The sequence below is a fragment of the Canis lupus genome, chromosome 38, assembly GCF_048164855.1.
Source record: "Canis lupus baileyi chromosome 38, mCanLup2.hap1, whole genome shotgun sequence".
Classification (NCBI taxonomy): domain Eukaryota; kingdom Metazoa; phylum Chordata; class Mammalia; order Carnivora; family Canidae; genus Canis; species Canis lupus.
In genome coordinates, this window is record NC_132875.1 from 12,359,968 (window position 1) to 12,382,121 (window position 22,154).

General features: G+C 37.5%; 1 protein-coding gene across 1 annotated transcript in view; it reads left to right on the forward strand.

Moving 5' to 3' along the window:
• USH2A (usherin) overlaps positions 1 to 22,154 on the forward strand; it is a 691,295-nt gene that overhangs the window by 135,143 nt on the left and 533,998 nt on the right. Inside the window, exon 13 of the mRNA XM_072814508.1 lies at positions 7,820 to 8,003. Coding sequence (XP_072670609.1) covers positions 7,820 to 8,003 — 184 coding nt within the window. The remainder of the gene's footprint in view (positions 1 to 7,819; positions 8,004 to 22,154) is intronic.

Sequence of the window (22,154 nt, forward strand, 5' to 3'; positions counted from 1 at the left end):
ATATAATGAAACCTCATGTATTATTAACCTAACCTTACTATGAATGTACAAGGAATAGGCTTAATTCAACTAAAATTTATAGGCAATTTGTTAAAGCAGCAGTGCACATTAGAAGGTACATTAGAGCCACATTGGTTTTAATATGCCATTCAATAACTTGAACAGAGGTTAAAAATGCTGCTTAACCTCCATTAAGTATTTTAAAAATGCTTTAATTTAAAATTATTTGGAGTGTGTGTACATATATGAATGTACACATACCCACACTAATAAATATAGCACTAAATATGTTTTCCCAGTTCGTTTTTTCAGTGCTGGATGACCTCGTAACGTTCAGCAGCAAGCACTTAATCAGAGGCTAGGCCGAGAAATGCAGGGAAGGATGTCAAGGCATCCTGAGCCAATGACCCACCCTTGTCCTTGAGAACCAGAGGCAGAGAGGGTTTATTGAGGACTCTGCAGCTCTGGAATAAAATAAAGGCTAATTTATAATGAAAACAGCTTTGTATGACATGTTTTGTGCTAATAGGACAATTCCTCATGCTTCCCTCTGATATTTACTTTTGGTTTTGTTTTATAATTCATATAGACTATTAGAAAGTAAAACAAAGTATCTTGTTTCATTAAGAAGCATATCATATTTGTTAAGTAATGAGCTCATAAACCAGAATTGCATGCAAGACTCTGCCAGTGGAATCAGAATTAGATGGCTGATATTCCATTAAAAATCAGTGCATCAAAGTTGAGGTCCGGTTATGCCACATATCCTAGTGTTTGGTGAAACAGCTTTGGAGATTAATATGTTTTCCACAGAAAGACCTGAGCCTCAGAATAAGAGCCTCTTCCATGATAAACCACCAGGAAAGAATTTTGTCATAAGCAATAGGGACCATAATCCCAGGCACATCTGTGTGTGTGTGTGGCGGGGTGGGGGTGGGGGGTAGTACATTGACAAGTCATTATTTAAACTTTAACTTAAGGAAAATCTCACTTTCCTAGAAAATTGCCTCATAAAAATGGCAATGATGATAATAGATAATATTTACTGAATGTGTACTGTTTGTTTGCCAGACCCTGGGTTAGGGTTTTATCTGAAAAGTCCCATTGAATATGCACAATATTTATATGCTGGAAGGACCAGTATTTTCCCACTTTATAGTAGGGGAAATGGATTCTAATTAAGTAAAAGAACCATTTATAAATCCACGTCCAACTGACCTCAGTGTCTGCACTCTGAAAGAGTAAACAATTTTTCTGAATAACTCAATATTTGTCAAAATCATTCACTCAATACATATTTGAGGGCGAGTTAAAAAAGATACTCTTACAAGTGTTTGTAGATTCCCTCTTTCCTCAGGCTCATCTCCACCCATGGGTCTAGCTGACTGCGTTAGGTCCTGGGGTATCTCTATTGTGTAATAGTCATAAAATGAAAATTAACAGAGTTCTGAGAGGCTACCATGATCTGGTAATGAAGAGTTGAACTGAGTTGCCTAGAAATGTAATGATTTCCATGGACTAAGTTGGTGAAATTTCTGATGGAGAAAAATTTCTGTTGGAGATGGTGACAATGGCATGAGAGAGAAACTTCAGAGCATATCATTGGTTAACCACTGAGACTGGGAAAAAAATGGGACTAAAGAATAAAAATGTATAAAAGTGTTTCTGTGGATTGTGTAAACACTTATCTATGTGTTATAATTTCTAAGACATAGTCACAGCTGTCATTATTTATATTCATTGTTGTTATTGAATTTGATTTTTAAAGAACATGCATTTGGAGGCCTTTCATGCATATTCCCATAAATAGAACAACTAGGTTTTTATAAAACAGAAGAGTCTAATACAATGTTTTCATTTATGTGAGCATGTTATTAGATCCTTGGCCCTAAGAACAGGAGATATAGTTTTGGGATGACATTTTTTTTTTCAGAAGTTCTTTTCTATCTGTTGATATGACAAAGATTACATTTCATATATATTGTTCCTGATTCATATACATTCCCTGCTACCCTTCCTGATGGGCTAGGCCACTCTGACCAATCATTTTATGACTCACAGATTTATCTTTACTATGTTTCTTTAAAGTGCTAAAAAGATCATGTCATATTTTAAGGGGTAGCATATCCAACTGGCCAGGTACCCAGCCACCTACTCATCTAGCCATCTACCCATTTCATTCACATATCCATATTTTCAATAAACATCTATTGAACATAAAGTACCAGGGGCTATGTTGGTGTAAGATATACAATCATCATTATATTAAGGTATCATGCTTTAGTAGGAGAAATGGACCTGTATGTAAACATAACACAGTAGGTGCAGTATTAGAAATGTCCGATATAGAGAAGTGGTAAAGTGAAGGAATTGATTCACTCTTGAAGGATGGGCGATACGGAAGACTTAGTTGAGCACATAATTCTTAAAAGTAAACTCCTGTTTACTTTTGATAAACTAATCATGGAGAGTATAACAGTTCAGGAAGAAGGAAGAGGAGCGGATATTTTAAAACATATCTAAACTAATTGAGAAGAGTTTTTTTTAAAAAAAACTCTTAAATAAGAAAAAGTATATCTTGGGATGAGTAATATTAATATTTATGCACTTATTGACATTTGGTCAACTCTATAAACAATAATTTTAGCATTATTTTTATGTAAAATTACCACAATGTAAGAAAATTATTATTGCTTTAATTTGAAAATTAGCATCACTTACCATAGTTATTTCTGAAAATGTTGATTTTTAAAATCATTACTAAAAAAGTCTTGTTGCTTGGTGTAGGTGAGCCACAGATTTCTCCCTAGACTCTTTTCTTAGCATTATGTCCATTCTCTGGCTTAAGGTGAGAATCATTTCTTCTAAATGGCTTATAATTAGTGCTTAGCCTCAGCTCTGCCCTCCTTTCCTGAATAAGGCCTAGGGGTTAAACTTGTTTTCTTTCTCCCATTTCAAGACCGTGGCAAAGCCTGGTTGTTCATGGTCCTCAGGAGGGACATTGCTAGGAAATGGGCTCTTCTTTTATGCCCAGGACAGTGCTGTGCTGTGCAAATAGCCACTACAGGAGATAATACCAGTTGCCTTGCTAATAACTTTGAACTCTAAGGATTCTGCGAGTCTTCTCTTGGATAAAGCGGCACTATTTTGTAAAATGGGTGACTTTTTGCTTTAACTGCAAAACACCTTGTTTTCCCCATTCAGCCTGTCTTGTTTGGGAGCAAGGGTTCTCTGAAATAAAACTGGGGAAAGTCACAAACTTTAGTGGGCTGATCTGTGCTATATCTATGCGAACTCTCAGCACTACAGTAATGTAAGGTAATAGCATTGTCCTAATGACCGTGCTTCACAATGTGGTACGAAATCATTCATGGAGAGAAATTTCAAAAAGATCAGTTAAAATGTTACGGACCTGAAGATGTGGAACATGAAGTGGAGCTAATGGAAGAAGATCAGAAATGTATTGAGTGAAAGAAAATTAAGGTCAGTTATCTTTAAGCCACACTCTGGAGTTGAAGTTTAAGTAGGAGGGAAGAGAAAATGTTGTTTTCTATAGTTGGAAGTCATAAAAGGAGAGGTAATGGTCTAGAATTAGGCACATTCAGGTAAGGCAAGAAGTAATCACTGAGCAGGAAGGTACCTGAGTCATCCTAATTAGAACTGCTTAAAAATAGGACAACGAAAATACTGGTGGGATTAACCTTTATAATCGTGCTCCAGAGAGGAGGAGGGGAATTAACCACAAGGCGAGTTCTAATACAGGCATTTCCTTGAAGACCTACCTCCAGGTTGCAGCGTCCCTGTTTTTTTTTTGTTTTGTTTTGTTTTGTTTTGTTTTGTTTTGTTTTGTTTTTCATTTTTGTTTTTCTCTGCTTATATTGCTGATTTTTCTATGGCAGTTTTTATTTTCTAAATGTTGGGCAACCCAATTTCCTGCACCAAAATATACTACCCTCTTGTCTTTACAGATTTATCTAATAAATCATTTCTTGTAAAAAAAATCATCCCTAATCATTCTAGAGTTCTCCATGGCTTGAAGCTATTGCAGTAAGTCCAAATTAATTCTACTTCTAAGTATCTGTGCTAATGGGTAATTTATCCAAATTGGAGAGCTGTTAGTACATTCATGATGGCATCATCATGAATTTAAGGACCTAGGTATCTTCACAGGAAGAAAAATACATGGAATCACAACCACAGTGGTCTTGAATTCAAAATAAAAGCCTTTGAAGTATGTGACTTTGATCGTATGATGAATCAGGTATGAGAATATATATTAATTTGCATAACTATTTCTGGAAACTCATATAAGGCAGATTGCTATCGATGGATACAAAGAAGCAAATGACATAATATAGTTGTCAATTACTCTAAAAAAATGACAAGATCAGTCAGCTCTTTCCAACAGATTGGAATGGCACTGATTTTGAGTTTCTTCCTTTTCTTTGAGCACGATCTTTTTCTATTTGACTATTTCTGAAGCTTTCTAAGAGAGAATATGCTGGGCCTAAGAGAAGAAGAAGAAATTGTTGATGGCTATGAAAGAATGGCCTGTTTTCAACCAGAGCCTCAACTGAGATTTATAATATGTTCCAATTAGTTTTTGTTTCTCCCTATAGCATAGTTACACACAGTGTATCCACTTTGTGTTCATCTTCTTTTTCTCTTTCAATATCAGTGATATAGACCTAAATTAGTGATCATGACACTTATAGAGATCATTTTCACTTGTCAGAACTTTATTGATTAGAATCATTCTTATGAAACTCAATACCAAAGAAACAAACAATCCAATCATGAAATGGGCAAAAGACATGAACAGAAATCTCACAGAGGAAGACATAGACATGGCCAACACACACATGAGAAAATGCTCTGCATCACTTGCCATCAGGGAAATACAAATCAAAACCACAATGAGATACCACCTCACACCAGTGAGAATGGGGAAAATTAACAAGGCAGGAAACAACAAATGTTGGAGAGGATGCGGAGAAAAGGGAACCCTCTTACACTGTTGGTGGGAATGTGAACTGGTGCAGCCACTCTGGAAAACTGTGTGGAGGTTCCTCAAACAGTTAAAAATAGACCTGCCCTACGACCCAGCAATTGCACTGCTGGGGATTTACCCCAAAGATACAGATGCAATGAAACGCCGGGACACCTGCACCCCGATGTTTATAGCAGCAATGTCCACAATAGCCAAACTGTGGAAGGAGCCTCGGTGTCCATCGAAGATGAGTGGATAAAGAAGATGTGGTCTATGCATACAATGGAATATTACTCAGCTATTAGAAATGACAAATACCCACCATTTGCTTCAACGTGGATGGAACTGGAGGGTATTATGCTGAGTGAAGTAAGTCAGTCGGAGAAAGACAAACATTATATGTTCTCATTCATGTGGGGAATATAAATAATAGTGAAAGGGAATAGAAGGGAAGGGAGAAGAAATGTGTGGGAAATATCAGAAAGGGAGACAGAACGTAAAGACTGCTAACTCTGGGAAACGAACTAGGGGTGGTGGAAGGGGAGGAGGGCGGGGGGTGGGGGTGAATGGGTGATGGGCACTGAGGTGGGCACTTGACAGGATGAGCACTGGGTGTTATTCTGTATGTTGGTAAATTGAACACCAATAAAAAATAAATTTAAAAAAATAGAATCATTCTGCAATCCCTCTCCCTCTTGTTTCAATAAAATTCCTTGTAACATTATGGATGTGCTTATGTGTGTGTGTGCGTGCACACATAGCACACAACACCAAGAACCATTTCTCCCTCATATACCTGCTCCATCCTTCTAGTGTCTAATGCCTTTCTTAATTTTATAGCTATTGATTATATGAAATTTTGAGAAACTTGAAAATATTTGAATCATATTTTTGTTTCCTTCTGCTATAAGAAACAAATACAGGTTTTATAATTAACCTAAATTCTGTGAGTTTTAAAATGGAATACATATGGAAATCAATACCTATTTATAATTTGGTACATTTGTGTGAATGCATCAAATGTTTAGGGAGTGCCTACTTTGTGACAAGCACTGTCCTGGGTGCTGGGCAGGCAGTGGTGAATTCATCAGACAATGTTCCTGCCTTCATGGAGGTTACAATCGGGTGAAAATGAGTTTAATTATAATTTTCATGAGGAAATAAATTTCTAAAGGAAATAAGAGGGATGCCTGGGTGGCGCAGCGGTTTGGCGCCTGCCTTTGGCCCAGCGCGCGATCCTGGAGACCCGGATCGAATCCCACATCAGGCTCCCGGTGCATGGAGCCTGCTTCTCCCTCTGCCTGTGTCTCTGCCTCTCTCTCTCTCTGTGACTATCATAAATAAATAAAAATTAAAAAAAATAAAGGAAATAAGATGTTTTGAAACTGGAACAGGCATGTTTAAACTGGCCTAGGATAGGTTACTCAAGGAAGCCACAGACCTGATGTGCATAGAAGAGAGCTAAGCAGAAAAAAATGGGTCAAAATCGTTTCAGCAGACAGACCTGCCAATGAAAAGGCCTTAAGATATCAAGAAGAGATATGACTGGAGCAGACTGAGTTGGGAATTAACAGTGAAATGAAACCAATATAGAGGTGGGACCTGCTGGGGCTGGAGGCTGGGTTAGGGACTTGGATTTTTATTCCCCAAAGAGAAGAGGATGTTATCAAACAATTTTCAATAGAGGAACGAGGTGTTCAAACTACACTCTGAAAAAGGTTGTTCCAGCTATACCATGAAGAATAGATTGGAGGGGGACAAGAGGGATACCATGAGATAAGATGGCCTCTGTAGTTGAGATGAGTATGTGTCAATCTATTTGTTGACTACTATTTGGGGAAAGTTTGTTAACCATCCTAACCTTCAGTGTTCTCATATATGTGATGGACATAATAAGAATACCTGAATTACCAGCACTCCCTTGAGGAGTGAGGTCATGAATATAAGGCTCTTACCATTGTCTCTGGTCTATAGCATGAACTATAATAAACTTGGTGGTGGGACACCTGGATGGCTCGGTGGTTGAGTGTCTGCCTTTGGCTCAGGTCATGATCCTGGGGTCCGGGGATTGAGTCCTGCATTGGGCTCCCTGCAGGGAGCCTGCTTCTCCCTCTGTCTATGTGTCTGTCTCTGTGTGTGTGTGTCTCATGAATAAATAAAATATTTAAAATCAAAATAAAAAAAAAAACTTGGTGGTGACTTTGACTAGGGAGATGGCAATAGGGATGGAGGGTAGAAAGTTTAAATTTTTTGGAAGATAATATCCATAGGATATGGTAATTAGCTAGATGTAGAGGTAGAGGGATGTGAAGGACTCAAGGGTTTCCAGTTTTAGCAAACTACAGGATGCTCAGTTAAATTTAAATTTTAGATAATCATACATTTTAATATAAGCCAATATCACAGACTTTTACCAAAAAAAACCTCATTGTTTATCAGAAATTTAAATTTAACTGGCCATCTTGTACTTTGGCCACCTTTCCAAAGATGTCACAGGGTCTAGGCTGAGCAGCTGAATGAATGATGGTACTATTTGCTGGAATGGAGATATTGAAGGAGGACTGGTTTCTAATGGAAAGATCATGAAGTAGATTTTAAACATACTGAATTTTAGTTGTCTTGGAGATGCCCAGGTATAATGTAAATTATTTACTCAGCCCTTCTCTGTTTGTAACTGATACACTAGGTAAGAGCAGCTATGACTACATTTGTATTGGGAATTTGGAAGTGCTGTGATAGCATTCTGGTTTTAGGTGTAATCAAACTATCTTTTAAAGAAAAGAATGGATGGGAAGGCTACATAAAAACTTTTCATTTCTTCTTTTCCAGGTTTTTATATTTCTCCAGGCAATGCCACTGGCTGCCTGCCATGTTCATGCCACAAAATGGGTGCAGTTCATCACATCTGTAATAGCCTAACTGGTCAGTGCATTTGCCAAGATGCTTCTGTTGCTGGGGAAAGTTGTGACCATTGTAGAGACCTTTACTTTGGATTTGATCCTCAGACTGGAAGGTAAACATTTGTAACAATATTTATTTATTTATTTTTTAATTTTTATTTTGTAACAATATTTAAATATTTATATTGGATTATATTTGTAATTAATTTTTCTCCTAACAATGATTTATTTGTCAGTATTTTTTGTAAAAAGAAACATTGTCTTTCCTCCCTAGTTTGTTGGTATAATTTTGACTCTTTGATACCTGCATTCATTGAACATAATAGTAATCTTTGAATATCTCCTAGAGTTCCAATGTATAGGTTGCTGTATGTTGACAGATAGCCCTAGTATTAAGGTCTGGGAATACTTAACTAGATAAAATCCTTTTCCCTCAAAGAACTTGCAATTTGGATGGATAAAGACAGGTAAAGAGATATTCATAGAAGTAAATGCGTGCACATGTGCACACACATACACAGTACAAGGGCTGGGATACGCAGCCTATGTGTGTAGAACCTTTATTTTACATGACCCCTGAATTTATTGCCTTTTTAAAAAAAAATGTATCCATTTCTGTTGTCCTGGCCTTTCAAATTTAGATTTAAATGCCAGCAGGAAAAAAAGAAAAAGAAAGAGAGAAAAAAAAAATCAGAAAAAGAAGACCAGCAGATAGAAACATATTTTTGAATTAAGTTATATGATTTTTTCCCTAGTGTGTAAAGTATATTTTGAAAGTAAATTACCCCCTTTTCAAAGTTATGCAGTCTTTAAAGTTTTATATCTCATTTCCTGTATATCTGTGGGCATTTATTTTCATGCATTTATGCTCATTGCTGTATTTTTGAAAATGTGCTGGAATACCAATTCCATGTGTGTTTTTTGGGTCTAGTCAGATTCTAAGTTTGTCTAGGGTTGGGACTATACCAGTGAATTCTTTGGAATTCCTATCCCTAAGCAACTAGTAATATGTTCTGTACACACCAATCAAAGCTGTTTCTCAATGTGTGTGTGTGTGTGTGTGTGTGTGTGTTTATAAATATAATTGCTAATTATTCAAGAGTTTGAGATTATCTGGGCTCTTTTCAACTCATTGTCCCCTGCTGCCTACCTTTTGGCTGTTACACTCTTCATTAACACCTCGATTAGAGTGTGGACAGGGTGACAGGGTAAATTATTGAAAAAGAACTCAAAACCAGTGCATCTGGCTTTCTACTAAAATCCAATGCGATTTAAAATCTTTAACATGACATTTAAAATATTTATTAAAATGATTATTTTTCTTATTAGACCTTTTTTATTTTTATTTTTTTATATACCTTTAAAAAGAAAAACAACATCCTGTTCCTCTTCTGTTACTATTGGAAGGAATATCATCTTGGTAGTCTGAGAGCATTACCACTCTTTTCCACAAATACTCAATCACTGTGAATGAGTATAGAAAACACATGATACAGTAAATGTTAAACAAAAACTATTATCTGTAATTCAGTAGTAAAGTTAGAACTGGTTACTGTACATACTGTCTCCTCTACATAATTTTTGTTGAAAGACCATCTCACAAATTCCCCAGTTGGAATTCTTAGGTTGGCTTGTTTCACTTCTGGCCACCTCTGTCTTTAGGTTTCTTACATTTTCCATAGTTTACCAGAGAAAGGACAGCCTGGGTGGCTCAGCGGTTTAGCGCAGCCTTCAGCCCAGGGCATGATCCTGGAGACCTGGGATCGAGTCCCACATCGGGTTCCCTGCATGGAACCTGCTTCTCCCTCTGCCTGTGTCCCTGCCTTTCTCTGTCTCTCTCATGAATAAATAAATAAAATCTTAAAAAAATAATTACCAGAGAAAAATATTTCCCCCAAATACTCTTGTCCTTGGAATACTCATGCACATCTATAATGTTTTGTGCCAACCTCTTTCCCATTTCCCTCCTACTGATCCTCCTCATTGTTCTTCCCAGTGTTACTAGTAAAACCACTGATGAATGGTAGAGAGATTTCTAATGGTCAGGGCTGTTTCACTTAAATTTAAGTGAATCCCGATTCCTCCATTACACTACTCATCTACTCTTCGATGCTCTTACAGTCAAGCTGACCTTTATCCTGGTCTGCTTCCCTCTAATTTATGTACCCATCCCAGTCCCCACCCCAGTTGAATTCAGGATCAAGAATGATGTACAGAATAGTATGCTATCACCTATCACTCTGCAGTAGGACTCCTGAAAACTGGGACAGGACTCCCGCATTAAAGACTGGATTTAAATGTTAACCTAAATTGATAAGAAAATGGAGAGCCAAAACATAACAAAACAAAACAAAAAGCAAAAAAACTTCAAAAAACCAAAACCCATCATTAGAAGGTGCTGAGGTAGAAATCAGGAAGGCAGAACTCAGTAAGATACAAAGGAATGGGTGCAATTGGAGTCTAGGACAGAGCCAGAGTGTGAAAAGCCAGGTAGATCCAACGAGCAAAGATTCAGGGTAAGTATGGATTCAAAGCAAAAAGATTCATGAGAAATTTTATATAAATATAATTGAATATCTTTATGTATTAGTTGACTCCTCATTATATGAGTCAGATTAGGAACTACCTTTCAAAAATTACAAATTCTCCTCTGAAATAATACTACTTTTGTTCCATACTCATTGTTCTTATCTTCAGACTTCCAAGTTTCCATTCACTGAGAACTTGATCAGAGAGATGGTCTTTTTTCTTCTCACCTCTCATTGATTTAATTCCCATTCCAGCAAACAATTTTCATGAACATAACTGGGTATTGTTTTGTGTTTGTTTTTGTTTTAACACTCTGAACTTTTCCACTTCTCACATCTTCCTAATATCAGAAATGGTACTCTATGAACACATCATCTTTCCAATCCTCTTGTTTCCAAATTCCCTCATAGTTAAAAATATATTTTATTTAAATTCAATTTGCCAACATATAGTATAACAACACCCAGTGCTCATCTCAGTAGGTGCCCTCCTCAGTACCCGTCACCCAGTCACCCCATCCCCCAACCCACCTCCCTTTCTACAACACTTTGTGTCCTAGAGTTAGGAGTCTCCCATGGTTTGTCTTCCTCTCTAATTTTTCCCCCACTCAGTTTCCCTCCTTTCCTTTAAAGTCCCTTTCACTATTTCCTATATTCCACATATGAGTGAAACCACATGATAATTGTCTTTCTCCAATTGATTTATTTCATGCAGCATAATACCTTCCAGTTGCATCCATGTCAAAGCAAATTTTATATATATAAATAATTATATATAAAAATAATTATATATATAATATGAATAATTATATATATAAAGTACATAATTATTATATATATAAAACATCTTTTTAATCTAAATGTGAGACAGGAATCCATGAAAATCCTAGAGGCAAATTCCCTCATAATTGACTCCCAACTTCTCTCAAAGCCCTCATCTGTTACCCCTACCTAATTCTCTTGATCAGTCCCATTTCTAACTTTCTCACCTTCTAGTCTGAGGCAAAACCACCTTAATCCCAACCCTCTTGAATAATCAGCTCCAAGAATGGTGACCCTGCTCCTGCTCCGAGCCTGGGAGGACTTGAAGACCATGTGTCTGTGCTGATTGGAACCACTGCCATGCATTTACTTCTCATCCTCTTGCCTTCTCTCCCCCTTTAAACTATTTCAGTCTCTTCAGGTTCTTGTCCTTGCAGCTAATCTTGTCCTCTGCTTCATAGACTAAATAGAACCAGACATAAATTTCTCCAGATTATCTTCTCTCCAGCTCCAATTGGTCTACATTGTTGCTCATTCCCGATATTAAATCTAGTCTTAGAAGAAAACAACATATAATTCTTAATGACATATTTCCTGTTCTTGATGTGTCCCCTTCCTATTTTTCTCCCCTTGCTCCCCAACCTGTGTCCCATTTACATCTTCTTCCCTCTGAACTTTGTTCCATAAAATCCTCCCCTTATTTTATCTTAAAATCTCTCCCCACTGGCTGTATCAGAACTGTCTATAAATATGTTCTTCATCCCCATCCTAAAGCCTCTTCTTTGGACTCTGCCCTGCCCTGTGAGCCCTGGGAGTTGGTCTCTACTCTTTAGCTATTTAATCAGTTACATTTACCAAGAGTAATCTTTTTCTTCTACATTTTTCCTACTTCTCATTCATTCCTCACTCACCAGATTTAGTGCAAGCATTAGCAGAACTTGCAAAATTTGGACAGCTAAGAGCTAGTTAGATGACTTTAAAACACTCATCCGAGTGAAACAAAAGAAGATAGCCAGATAAAGTAAGTAAAAATGGCTTAAGGAGAAGATAACCTTAGAGAGAGGGGTTTCATTGGAGGAAGAAAGCGGGGGTCAGTGGGTCATCCAATGAGATGGTCTTACGAGATGCCTTGCAGGGTGATATGTGTCTCCCAACGTTAAGGAGACCAGTGGACTGATACATTTCTTAGACCTGGAAAATCTGAATGAGGAGAAACAATCTGCCAGGGAAGCAAGAGAGAGTGGTTTGATGATTTTATACTCCCAGAGTTTCTCAGGCAAGGAAGAGAGTATATTTGTCATGATTAGATAAGGTCTACAAGGAAGAGAGACAGCATGGGGTTGGTTATCTTAGCACCTGTACAAAGGGCCACCCAGAAGGTCAAAGGTGTACAAATAGAGAAAAAGATGAGATTCTGGTAGACTACCAAATTAGTTAGCAACCATTTGGAATAGAGATACATCTGATTTCTCTAAAGTTACAGGTGAGAGATATATAGTAGAGGGAGAGAAATAAAAGAAGGAATCACAAAAGTACCACCTCCAGTGGAGTCAGCTTTGTACACTGTGGGATCAGAGAAAGCAGCCTGCTTTGGGTTGCTAGTCCTGGGTGCTCTTACCCCTCCTCTGGCCAATGCATGAGAGAAGATGAAAGTAATAAAGAGAACAGTAATAGAACTCTATCTTCTCTGGTTGTAGACTTGCTGTTCTCATCACAACCGAGCTAAAAAAAAAAGAGAAGTCTGTTCTTTGAAATATCTCTTCTTTGAATAGTTTGAAGTTGTCGGCTAACATACTGGACTGGACAATTTATTATCTGAATTTAGCCTATTTTTTTCCTTTCAGCTTTATTGTGGTATAATTGACAAAAATTGTATATATTTAAGGTGCACAACTTGAAGTTTTGATATACATATATATTGTGAAATGATCACTGCGATCAAGCTAATTAACATATCCAACTTCTTATGTCATTGCTGTTTTCTTTGTGTGTGTGTGTGTGTGTGTGTGTGTGTGTGTGTGTGTGAGGTGAGGAATTTTTCCATGCCCCCAGCCCCTGGTGGAAATTTTCCTACTGTCTATTTTTGTGAAATTGACTTTTTCATTTTTTTTCTTAGATTTTCTTAGATTTTTCTTAGATATTTTTCTTAGATTTTTTTCTTAAATTTTACATGTAAGTGACACAATACAGTATTTATATTTCTGTCTGACTTATTTCATTTCACTTAGGATACTGTCTTCTAGGTTCATCCATGTTGTTGCAAATGTCAGGATTTTCTTCTTTCTCACAGCTGACTAAATTCCATTGTGTGTGTGCGTGCACACGCGTGTGTGTGTGTGTGTGAGAGACACATCTTCTTTTTCCATCCTTTGATGGACATTTAATTTGTTTCCGTATCTTGACTGTTATGAATGATACTGCAGTGAACATGGAGGGTGTAGATATCTCCTCAAGATCCTGATTTTATTTCCTTAGATATATACCCAGAAGTGGGATCTTATCATAAAGTCCTCTTTCTAATTTGTTGAGGAACTTCTATGCTGTTTTCCATAATTTCTGAAACAATTTACATTCCCACCAGGAGTATACATGGGATCCCTTTTCTCCACATCCTTACCAATAACGTTTATCTTTTGTCTTTTTGATAATAGCTATCATAACAGGTGTGAGGTGATATCTCATGGTGGATTTGATTTGTATTTCCCTGGTGGGTAATGATGTTGAGCACCTTTTCAGGTAGCTGTTGGCCATTTGTAGGTCTCCTTTGGAGAAATGTCTATTATTTTCCTCTGCTCATTTTTAATTGGGTTTCTTCCTTTCTCTTACTCTTTCCTTCTTTCATTCTTCCATTCTTTCTGTCCATCTGTCCTTCTGTCTGTCTCCCTCCCTCCCTCCCTTCCTTTTTTCTTTCTTTCTTTTTTGGATATTGAATTGTATGAGTTTCTTATATATTTGGTATTAATTCCTTAATAGATGGTTTGCAGATATTTTCTCCCATTGTATAGGTTGTCTTTTCTATCTGTTGATTGTTTCCTTTGCTGTGTAGAAGCTTTTCCTTTCAATGAAATTCCATTCATCTATTTTTTATTTTCTTGTCTGTGCTTTTGATGTCATACCCAAAAAATCATTGCCCAGACCAGTATCAAGCAGCTTTTACCAATATTTTCTTCTAGTAGTTTTACAGCGTCCAGTCTTATTTTTGTCTTTAATCCATTTTGAATTGATTTGTGTATATTGCCTAAGGGTCCAGCTTCATTCTTATGCATATGAATATCCTTTTTCCCAACACCATTTATAGAAGAGACTGCTTTGCTCCCATTGTGTATACTTGGCACCCTTACTGAAGATGGGTTGATTATATATGGATTTATTTCTGGGCTTTTTCTTCTGCTCCATTAGTCTGTCTGTTTTTATATCAGTACCATACAGTTTTGATTAATGTAGCTTTGTAATATATTTTGCAATCAGGAAATGTGATGCCTCTAGCTTTGTTCTTGTTGCACCTGTGCTTTACAATCTAACTGGGGCACCTGGCTGGCTTGGTTGGTTGAACGTCTGACTCTTGATCTTGGCTTGAGTCTTGATCAGGGTTGTAAGTTTTAGCCCCACATTATGACTTCTGGTTTTTCAATGTATCAATTATCATCCTCTCTATTTCTTAAAATTAGCTCTTTCTTTGGCCTCCAAAATCATATCTCTGATTTATCTTCTCTTTTCCTGGTAACTCCTCTTTTAATCTGCTCCTTCAATTTGTGTATTTGTGCTTATGATTTCAGCCATTATATAATATTAACAGCTCTCCAGTATATCATCATCTGTTCGGCTCCCTGCCATGAGTTTAGACCTGTTGTTACCTATCTTTCTGAGGTTTAAATTTGCGTGTCTTTCATCCTTAACAAGCCAATATAGAATTAATTCTCCTTTTTTAAAAGATTTTATTTATTTATCAAGAGAAAGAGACAGACAGACAGACAGGGAAAGGGTGAAGCAGGCTCCATGCAGGGAGCCTGACGTGGGACTTGATCCTGGGACTCCAGGATCATGCCCTGGGCCAAAGGCAGGCGCTAAACTGCTGAGCCACCCAGGGATCCCCAAACTAATTCTCCTCTACAGTACTTTCCTCATTTCCTCCCCAAAATGAAAATAAAAGTCTCATGCCATCCTATGCCGTCATCATTGTGGTAAAGGGATAGATATAAATCTTAAAATTCAAGTCATACTACCCATATGTGAGTAGGGCTTAGGATTCTAACAGATTAGACAGGATTGGCTCTGATATTGAGCATAGGCTGCCACTAGAAAGAACTATTGGGAGTAAGAGCTACCACATATAATGTAGCTTCTCTGAAATGAATAGAAAGAATAAAGCTTCCTATGACCATTTGGAGCCCAAGGAAATCAGCAGGATTTGTCCTCTGCTAAGTCAGTCATATAGAATGCCTGTGCTTTGAGTTGACCCTTTTATTCCACTGATGAGTTCGGCTGTGTCTTTTCACTTTAACGTTGATAATCATTACAGAGAAATCTTCTGGCACAGAAGGTCATAGAGAAAGATATTTCAAAATGTGACAATGAGAATTGCTTGAGTTTATACTTTTGCTCATCATTGAGAAGAGATAAAAATGGATTTTATTCTTTTTATGTTTTCCATTTCTTTCCTGAATGATATTGAAATCTCTTTGTTGACTTCTGGTTGTTATTGTGTGTATATACTAACACTGACTATTTTGAAAATGTACACAAAGATGACTAAAATTTATGAGATTCCATTTAGTAGAAGGAATTTTTTTTTGAAGGAAAAACTCACTTATAGTCTAAACATATACAGATGTACTGCATAGGAAAATAACTATTGGTGCCCTGATGACAAATTTTTTTAAAAAAGGAAGTCAATTAAAATCAATCAAATCTGTTTGACTTAGGTACTTTGGTAGGTACTTACAAATACAATTTTTTCCACCAATTTCCAAAATTATAAGCAGATTGTCAATATTGTTTATTATGCAAGGAGAAGATGCAAGTATCATTGTATCTCTTTTTTAATGATTTAGAAAATAAATTGACTTTCTCATCTGCTTTTTCCATTTATATTTTCAGGGGATCTTCTTTAACCCTCCATGAAGTTCACATATCACATCAGCTCTTCTCTGTGTTATTTTTATTGTACACAGTTATGTTTCCTATATTTTTCCATTGGCTTATTTTCTAGACTTTCTGTATATTCCAAGTGCAAAATAAATAAAATAAGCCCTCACCCTAAACTGCAGCAACAACAGCAAAAATCCACCAAACACAACAATAACAAGCTGGAAAATCATTTGCCTGTTTTCATCCAAGTAGTTCATTCTTCAAAAGTTACCTATCACAAAAAGGGGGCATGTATTTTAAAAAGCTGATCCAAGTGCAAAAATCACTCTGTTTACCTCTGACATATAAAGCAAACATGATTTAATCAGTATCGAAAACAATGAAGCAAAAAAAGTCTGCCCACTGGAAAATCAATAAAGCAAAAAAAAAAAGTATATCGTATTTGTCTAAACCAAAAACAATGAGACAAAAATGGGCCACATTCAATTCATCTCAGTGGGTAGTTGAGACCCATATTTGACACACTGTATATCCTGGTGCTGTCCTCAACTTGACCTGTAAGTACAGTTCCTCCTTCCCATGGCCAAGCCTGTTCTAGTTCATCTGGTGTACCACTGTTTCTCTAACATACCACCCACACATCACAGTCCCATAAAGTTTATCCTCCAGTGACTTCTTCTCTCTGTATTAATTAGTTGTATTTTGTCTTTCTTAAGCCTTAAGGAGCTAGGAACTAAAAGTATCACTAGTGGTCTCCTACCAGCTGACATGCCCTGAACTGTAATTTTTTAAGATAGTAGGAAATTGGAATCTGGACTGGCCAGAGAATCTAAAGGCTTAGACTCCTAAAATATACAATAAAGTAAAATTCTTCTATGACCACATTATTTTTGGGTTTTCTGTAAACATTCTCCATTTGAACACTGAATTATAGATCTGGTCTGTTAATCATTTCACGTGCATATTACCAGTTGATCTCAATTGGTCTTTCTTTGAGAACCAGATCAATGACTTCAAATGAAAGCAGATAATATACTTGTCAACTTATATCTGTGCATGGTGTAGAGTAGGAATATTGGGGAAAGTGCCTCAGATTCATGCTCCACAGTGACTCTTCGTTAAACAGCTGGCTATTATCTGGGGTGATGGGATGTAAAAGGGCCATAAACCTCTCGTCGTCTAGCAATCTAGCCATACCACAAAGTAGTGACAGAGTTCCCAGAGAGAGAGCAGAAGTGTGCCAGGACCCTTGAGGCCTGCACTCAAGACCATCACATTGTTACCATGGTCTTAGTCTATTGCTCAAAGCAAGTCACAAACCAGCCCATATTCAGGAGTGGGAAAATAGATTCTGCTTTTGGATAATGGAATTGTGTAGTTGGTTTAAGGGGCCTGCATAAAGAGAGGGGGGAAGAATTGTGATCATTTTTACAATCTTCCATGATCACCACACAGTGTATTCTTCTTTCATATAGATTCTTTATTATTCTCTAAGAAATACTTGTTTTTATAAATTAGTAGCATAGTGTGATGTAATAGAATTAGCTCAGTGTTGGGCATCAGGATATCTGGGTTCCAGTTATGACTTCTCCACTTGACCAGGCATATTAGTTTCCTATTACTACTATAATAAATTACTACAAATGTAGTAGCATAAAACAATGTGAATCTATTCTCTCACAGATCTGGAGGTCAGAGGTCCCAAATTAACTTTTTCTGGGCTAAACTCAAAGGGGTCAGCAGGCCCATGTTTCTTTTGACTACTCTGGGAGAAAATCCATTTCTTTGCTTTTTCCAGTTTGAGAGGCCACCTACATTCCTTAGCTCATGGCTCCATCTTCATGTTCAAAACCAGCAGAGTCATATTTTCTCTCTTTTCTGACCTCTGCTTGGGTTCTTCCAACTTTTCACTCTGACTCTCACCTTCCTGCCTCTTCCTTGTGATTACACTGGGAACTTTTGGGTAATCTGGAATAATTTCTCCAATCTCAGAATTCTTAACCTAATACCATCTACAAATTCCTTTTGCCAAGTAAGATGTAACATATTCACAAGTTCCAAATATTTTTTATTTATTTATTTATTTTTTTTTTTTATTTATGATAGTCACACACAGAGAGAGCGAGAGAGGCAGAGACACAGGCAGAGGGAGAAGCAGGCTCCATACACCGGGAGCCTGACGTGGGATTCGATCCCGGGTCTCCAGGATCGCGCCCTGGGCCAAAGGCAGGCGCTAAACCGCTGCGCCACCCAGGGATCCCACAAGTTCCAAATATTAAGACTCGGACATTGTTGAACAGTCATAATTCAACCTACTATACTAGAGTTCAGCAAACTATGGCCTGCAGGCCAGATCTGACCTTCCATTTGTTTGTGGGTATAAAGTTTTATTAGAACACAGCAATATTCATTCTTCATATATTATCTATGATTGCATTCATACTGCTATAGCAACAGAGGCCCGAAATGGCCTAATGGCCCAAAAAGCTTAAAATATTTACTGCCTGTTCCTTTATACATAAAGATTGCTAACCCTGTAACCAGATTCACTGTCACCTTGGGCACATTACTTATTTTCACTAAGCATAATAAAATCATAACTTTTTAGACTTGGAAAGAACCTTAAAGTAATTTTGGTTAGACTCTGCCCTGTACACCTTTTCAGAATAACTGGTTACTCAGCTTCTGCTTGAAAACATGGAACTAAAGAGAACCTCTCTGCCTCATGAAACAACTCATGTGTGTTTCAGACCACTCTAATTCTGAGAAAGATCATTTCATCCCTGTAATTTCTTTAGCCTAGTTTTACTTCTGCTTTCTGGGACCATAGAGAATAAGTATAATCTCTCTTCTACCTGAAGAATTCGAATCACACCTCAAAGTTATTATGTTACTATAATGTGGAGGTTAAGGAAAGTGACGAGGGTTTCTTCTAGATGTAGACATGTGATATTGTTAATATCGTGACTTTTCTGAGATTTTATTTCTTTTAAATATTTGGTGACCAGTCTGTGGGATTAGGTGGGGTGTCAAAAAGGGGGAAAGTGGTAAGGATCTCAGGTGCAGAATCTTGCTAAACAACCCCTTCTCTAAATGACCAGGAATGCCACCTCTCTGGACTCAGATGTCATTGTGGCAAGAGAGTCATTGTGCAGATTTAATCCTGATGAGTCTCTATCTGTGCCTGGGAAGGCTTTGCTAGAGAGGGTGAACTGGGCACCCTTAACTCCTCCCTTCTAGATGAGATGATACCATTCTCACTTCCTCTCCAATAAGCCAATGTGTCTGGATTTCAGTTCACACAAGTAGAATCCCTAAACCCCAAATCCCTCTCCTATAATTCTAATTCCAGCTCTAACAGAATCCAATGCTCTTCATAGGCTGTGACAAAAAGAAACCTAAGAACCTCAGTGAGATGCTTTTCTACTGCAGAGAGGAAATATAATCTTAACCAAGGGGAAACCAAACTCCTCTCTAAGGCACTGTAGCTCTCACGAGATCCTCAACAAGAGGACTGAACTGAGAATTCTTCTGGCCTAAGGGTGTCACAGCAGAGGCCAATCTTGCAGAAAGCGGTCCTTTCCCTGGAGGGAGAGGTTAGCTAGAGGGACAGCTAAGCTGATCATAAAGGGCTCAAAAGAGCTAAATTGTCCTCAGAGCTACATGTCACATTTGATTTATCTGTGATGTCCTATTCTGAGTCTAAAGCTTTCTTAGTGCTATATTCATTCATTCGTTCAGTCAACAATATTTACTGAACTTTACTGTGTGTTAGTCTTTGTGCTAGTGACTAATGAGAGAACACTCTTGGTCCAATTTCTCCAATTCACCTTAAAGCCTCTTTCTTTTTTATTCATTAATAATAATTAATAATCCTTGTCTAAATTCCCTCAGCAATTTGAGATTTCTTCCTCATCCATTCTTTAGGTTGAACGGTTGTCCCCATCACCTACCTGTCAGTAAATTAGAAAACTGGAGGTAACTTCATGTCCTTCTTTGTTTCTCTTTTCAATTTGTCTACCTCATAGTACTGATTTTACTTACTCAACATAAGTAAATCTATCCCTCTCCTTCCCATTGTCCCTCACCATTGTCACCATTTCACCTAATCTAGCAATATCTTGCCCTTGCTTACCTATCCTGCTTGGTTGGCTCTGTTACTCCTCCCTATTCTGAATTTTTATCCAAAAATTTTGAATTGATTATACTTTCATACCTTCTCCTGATGTTTGTTTTCTCCCCTTCTGACTTGCCTGGCATATTCCTGCTCAGCTTTTCATATTCAGCCCAACCATCTTCTCCAAGATTCCTCCTCCTCTTCCTCTTCCTCTTCCTCTTCCTCTTCCTCTTCCTCTTCCTTTCCCTCCTCCTCCTCCTCCTCCTCCTCCTCCTTCTTTAAGACTTAGTTATTTATTTGAGGCAGGGAGGGGTAGAGGGAGAGAAAGAATCCTCAAGTAGAGTTCCCACTGAGCGCAGAGCCTGATGCGGGCCTTAATCCCGGGACCCCGAGATCATGACGTGAACCAAAATCAAGACTCAGACACTTAACCAACTGAGTTACCCAGGCACTCTCAAGATTCCTTTTTTTTTCCCTTTTCCTTTTTAAAGATTTTATTTATTTGTTTCAGAGAGAGAGAGAGAGAGAAAGAGAGAGAGAGAGAGAGAGAGAAAACACAAGCAGATGAAGGAAGAGGGACAAACAGACACTGTGATGAGGACAGAGCCTGACGCAAGGCTCAATCTCAGGACCCTGAGATCATGACCTGAGCCGAAATCAAGAGTCGGGCACTCAACTGACTGAGCCACCTGGGCATCTCCCCTTGGGAATGGCTGTGCCATTCCCTGCCACCAGACTGGATAGTTGTCTTTCAACTATCAAATAGTCTATATACATCTTTATTAATGCTGTATTTTATATTCCTCACTACACTTTGAGTTCCTTGAAGACAGGGACAATTCTATCTTATCCCTTCTTATATCCTCAGTGTCTCTTATGGTCCTGAAACATAACTGGACCTCAGTGAATATCATTTATGTCAATCCGTGTATTTAAATACATTTGATGGTACTCATGAGTTGAGGTCCCAAATAGAAGAGAGGTGTTGAAAGAGAAATGTCAATAAAGTGATGTATATTCTGGAACATATCCTTAGACCTCCTGCAGATGATGAAGCTTCTGACAACGAAATGCATCATTGAAACACACTCCTTCATTAATAGTGATGTTTTGCAATAATAATAAGTAGGATAGCTCTTTCTCTTACTTATAATTGCACAACTGGACTAAGTTCCTGGAAAGGAAAATATATGAGATGTGTGATTTAAGAGACAGAAGCAAATTAACTTCTTTTCCATTGTACTCAGTAAACACTGAGCTACAAAGGGGCCCAAACAGAACTATAATAGCAGAGTGCTGGCAGAGATTAGCGATGCTTTACTCCTGTTTTGTTTACCATAATGAACTGGTCAATAAACATCACAAATTGTTTATCTATATAAATCTTGACAGATTACTCTTTATGAAATCCATTTAGCAAGTGAGGTTTTCCCATAAGGATGAAAAATGAAGATTTTAAACAGATTGCGGGAGAAGCTCTGGCTGTACCAGGAGAGTCAGTGTAATAAAGGTTTCTTTATATTAATATTACAAAAACCATTTATCCTGACAAAATCAATATCACAATTCATCTTAGTTTGGTGTTTCTCTTTCTAAGCTTAAAATGTCTTCTCCTTTATTATGTATAATTTTATTTTAATAAACGTGAAATATATTTCATTTAGGAGGTGCTCTTGAGAAGGAATAACTTATAAAATGACATCAAAGTTGTAGCTTATTTGCTAAGGAGTCTTGGAAATGTTTAAAATTATATTTGAGTGGCTGAGAAA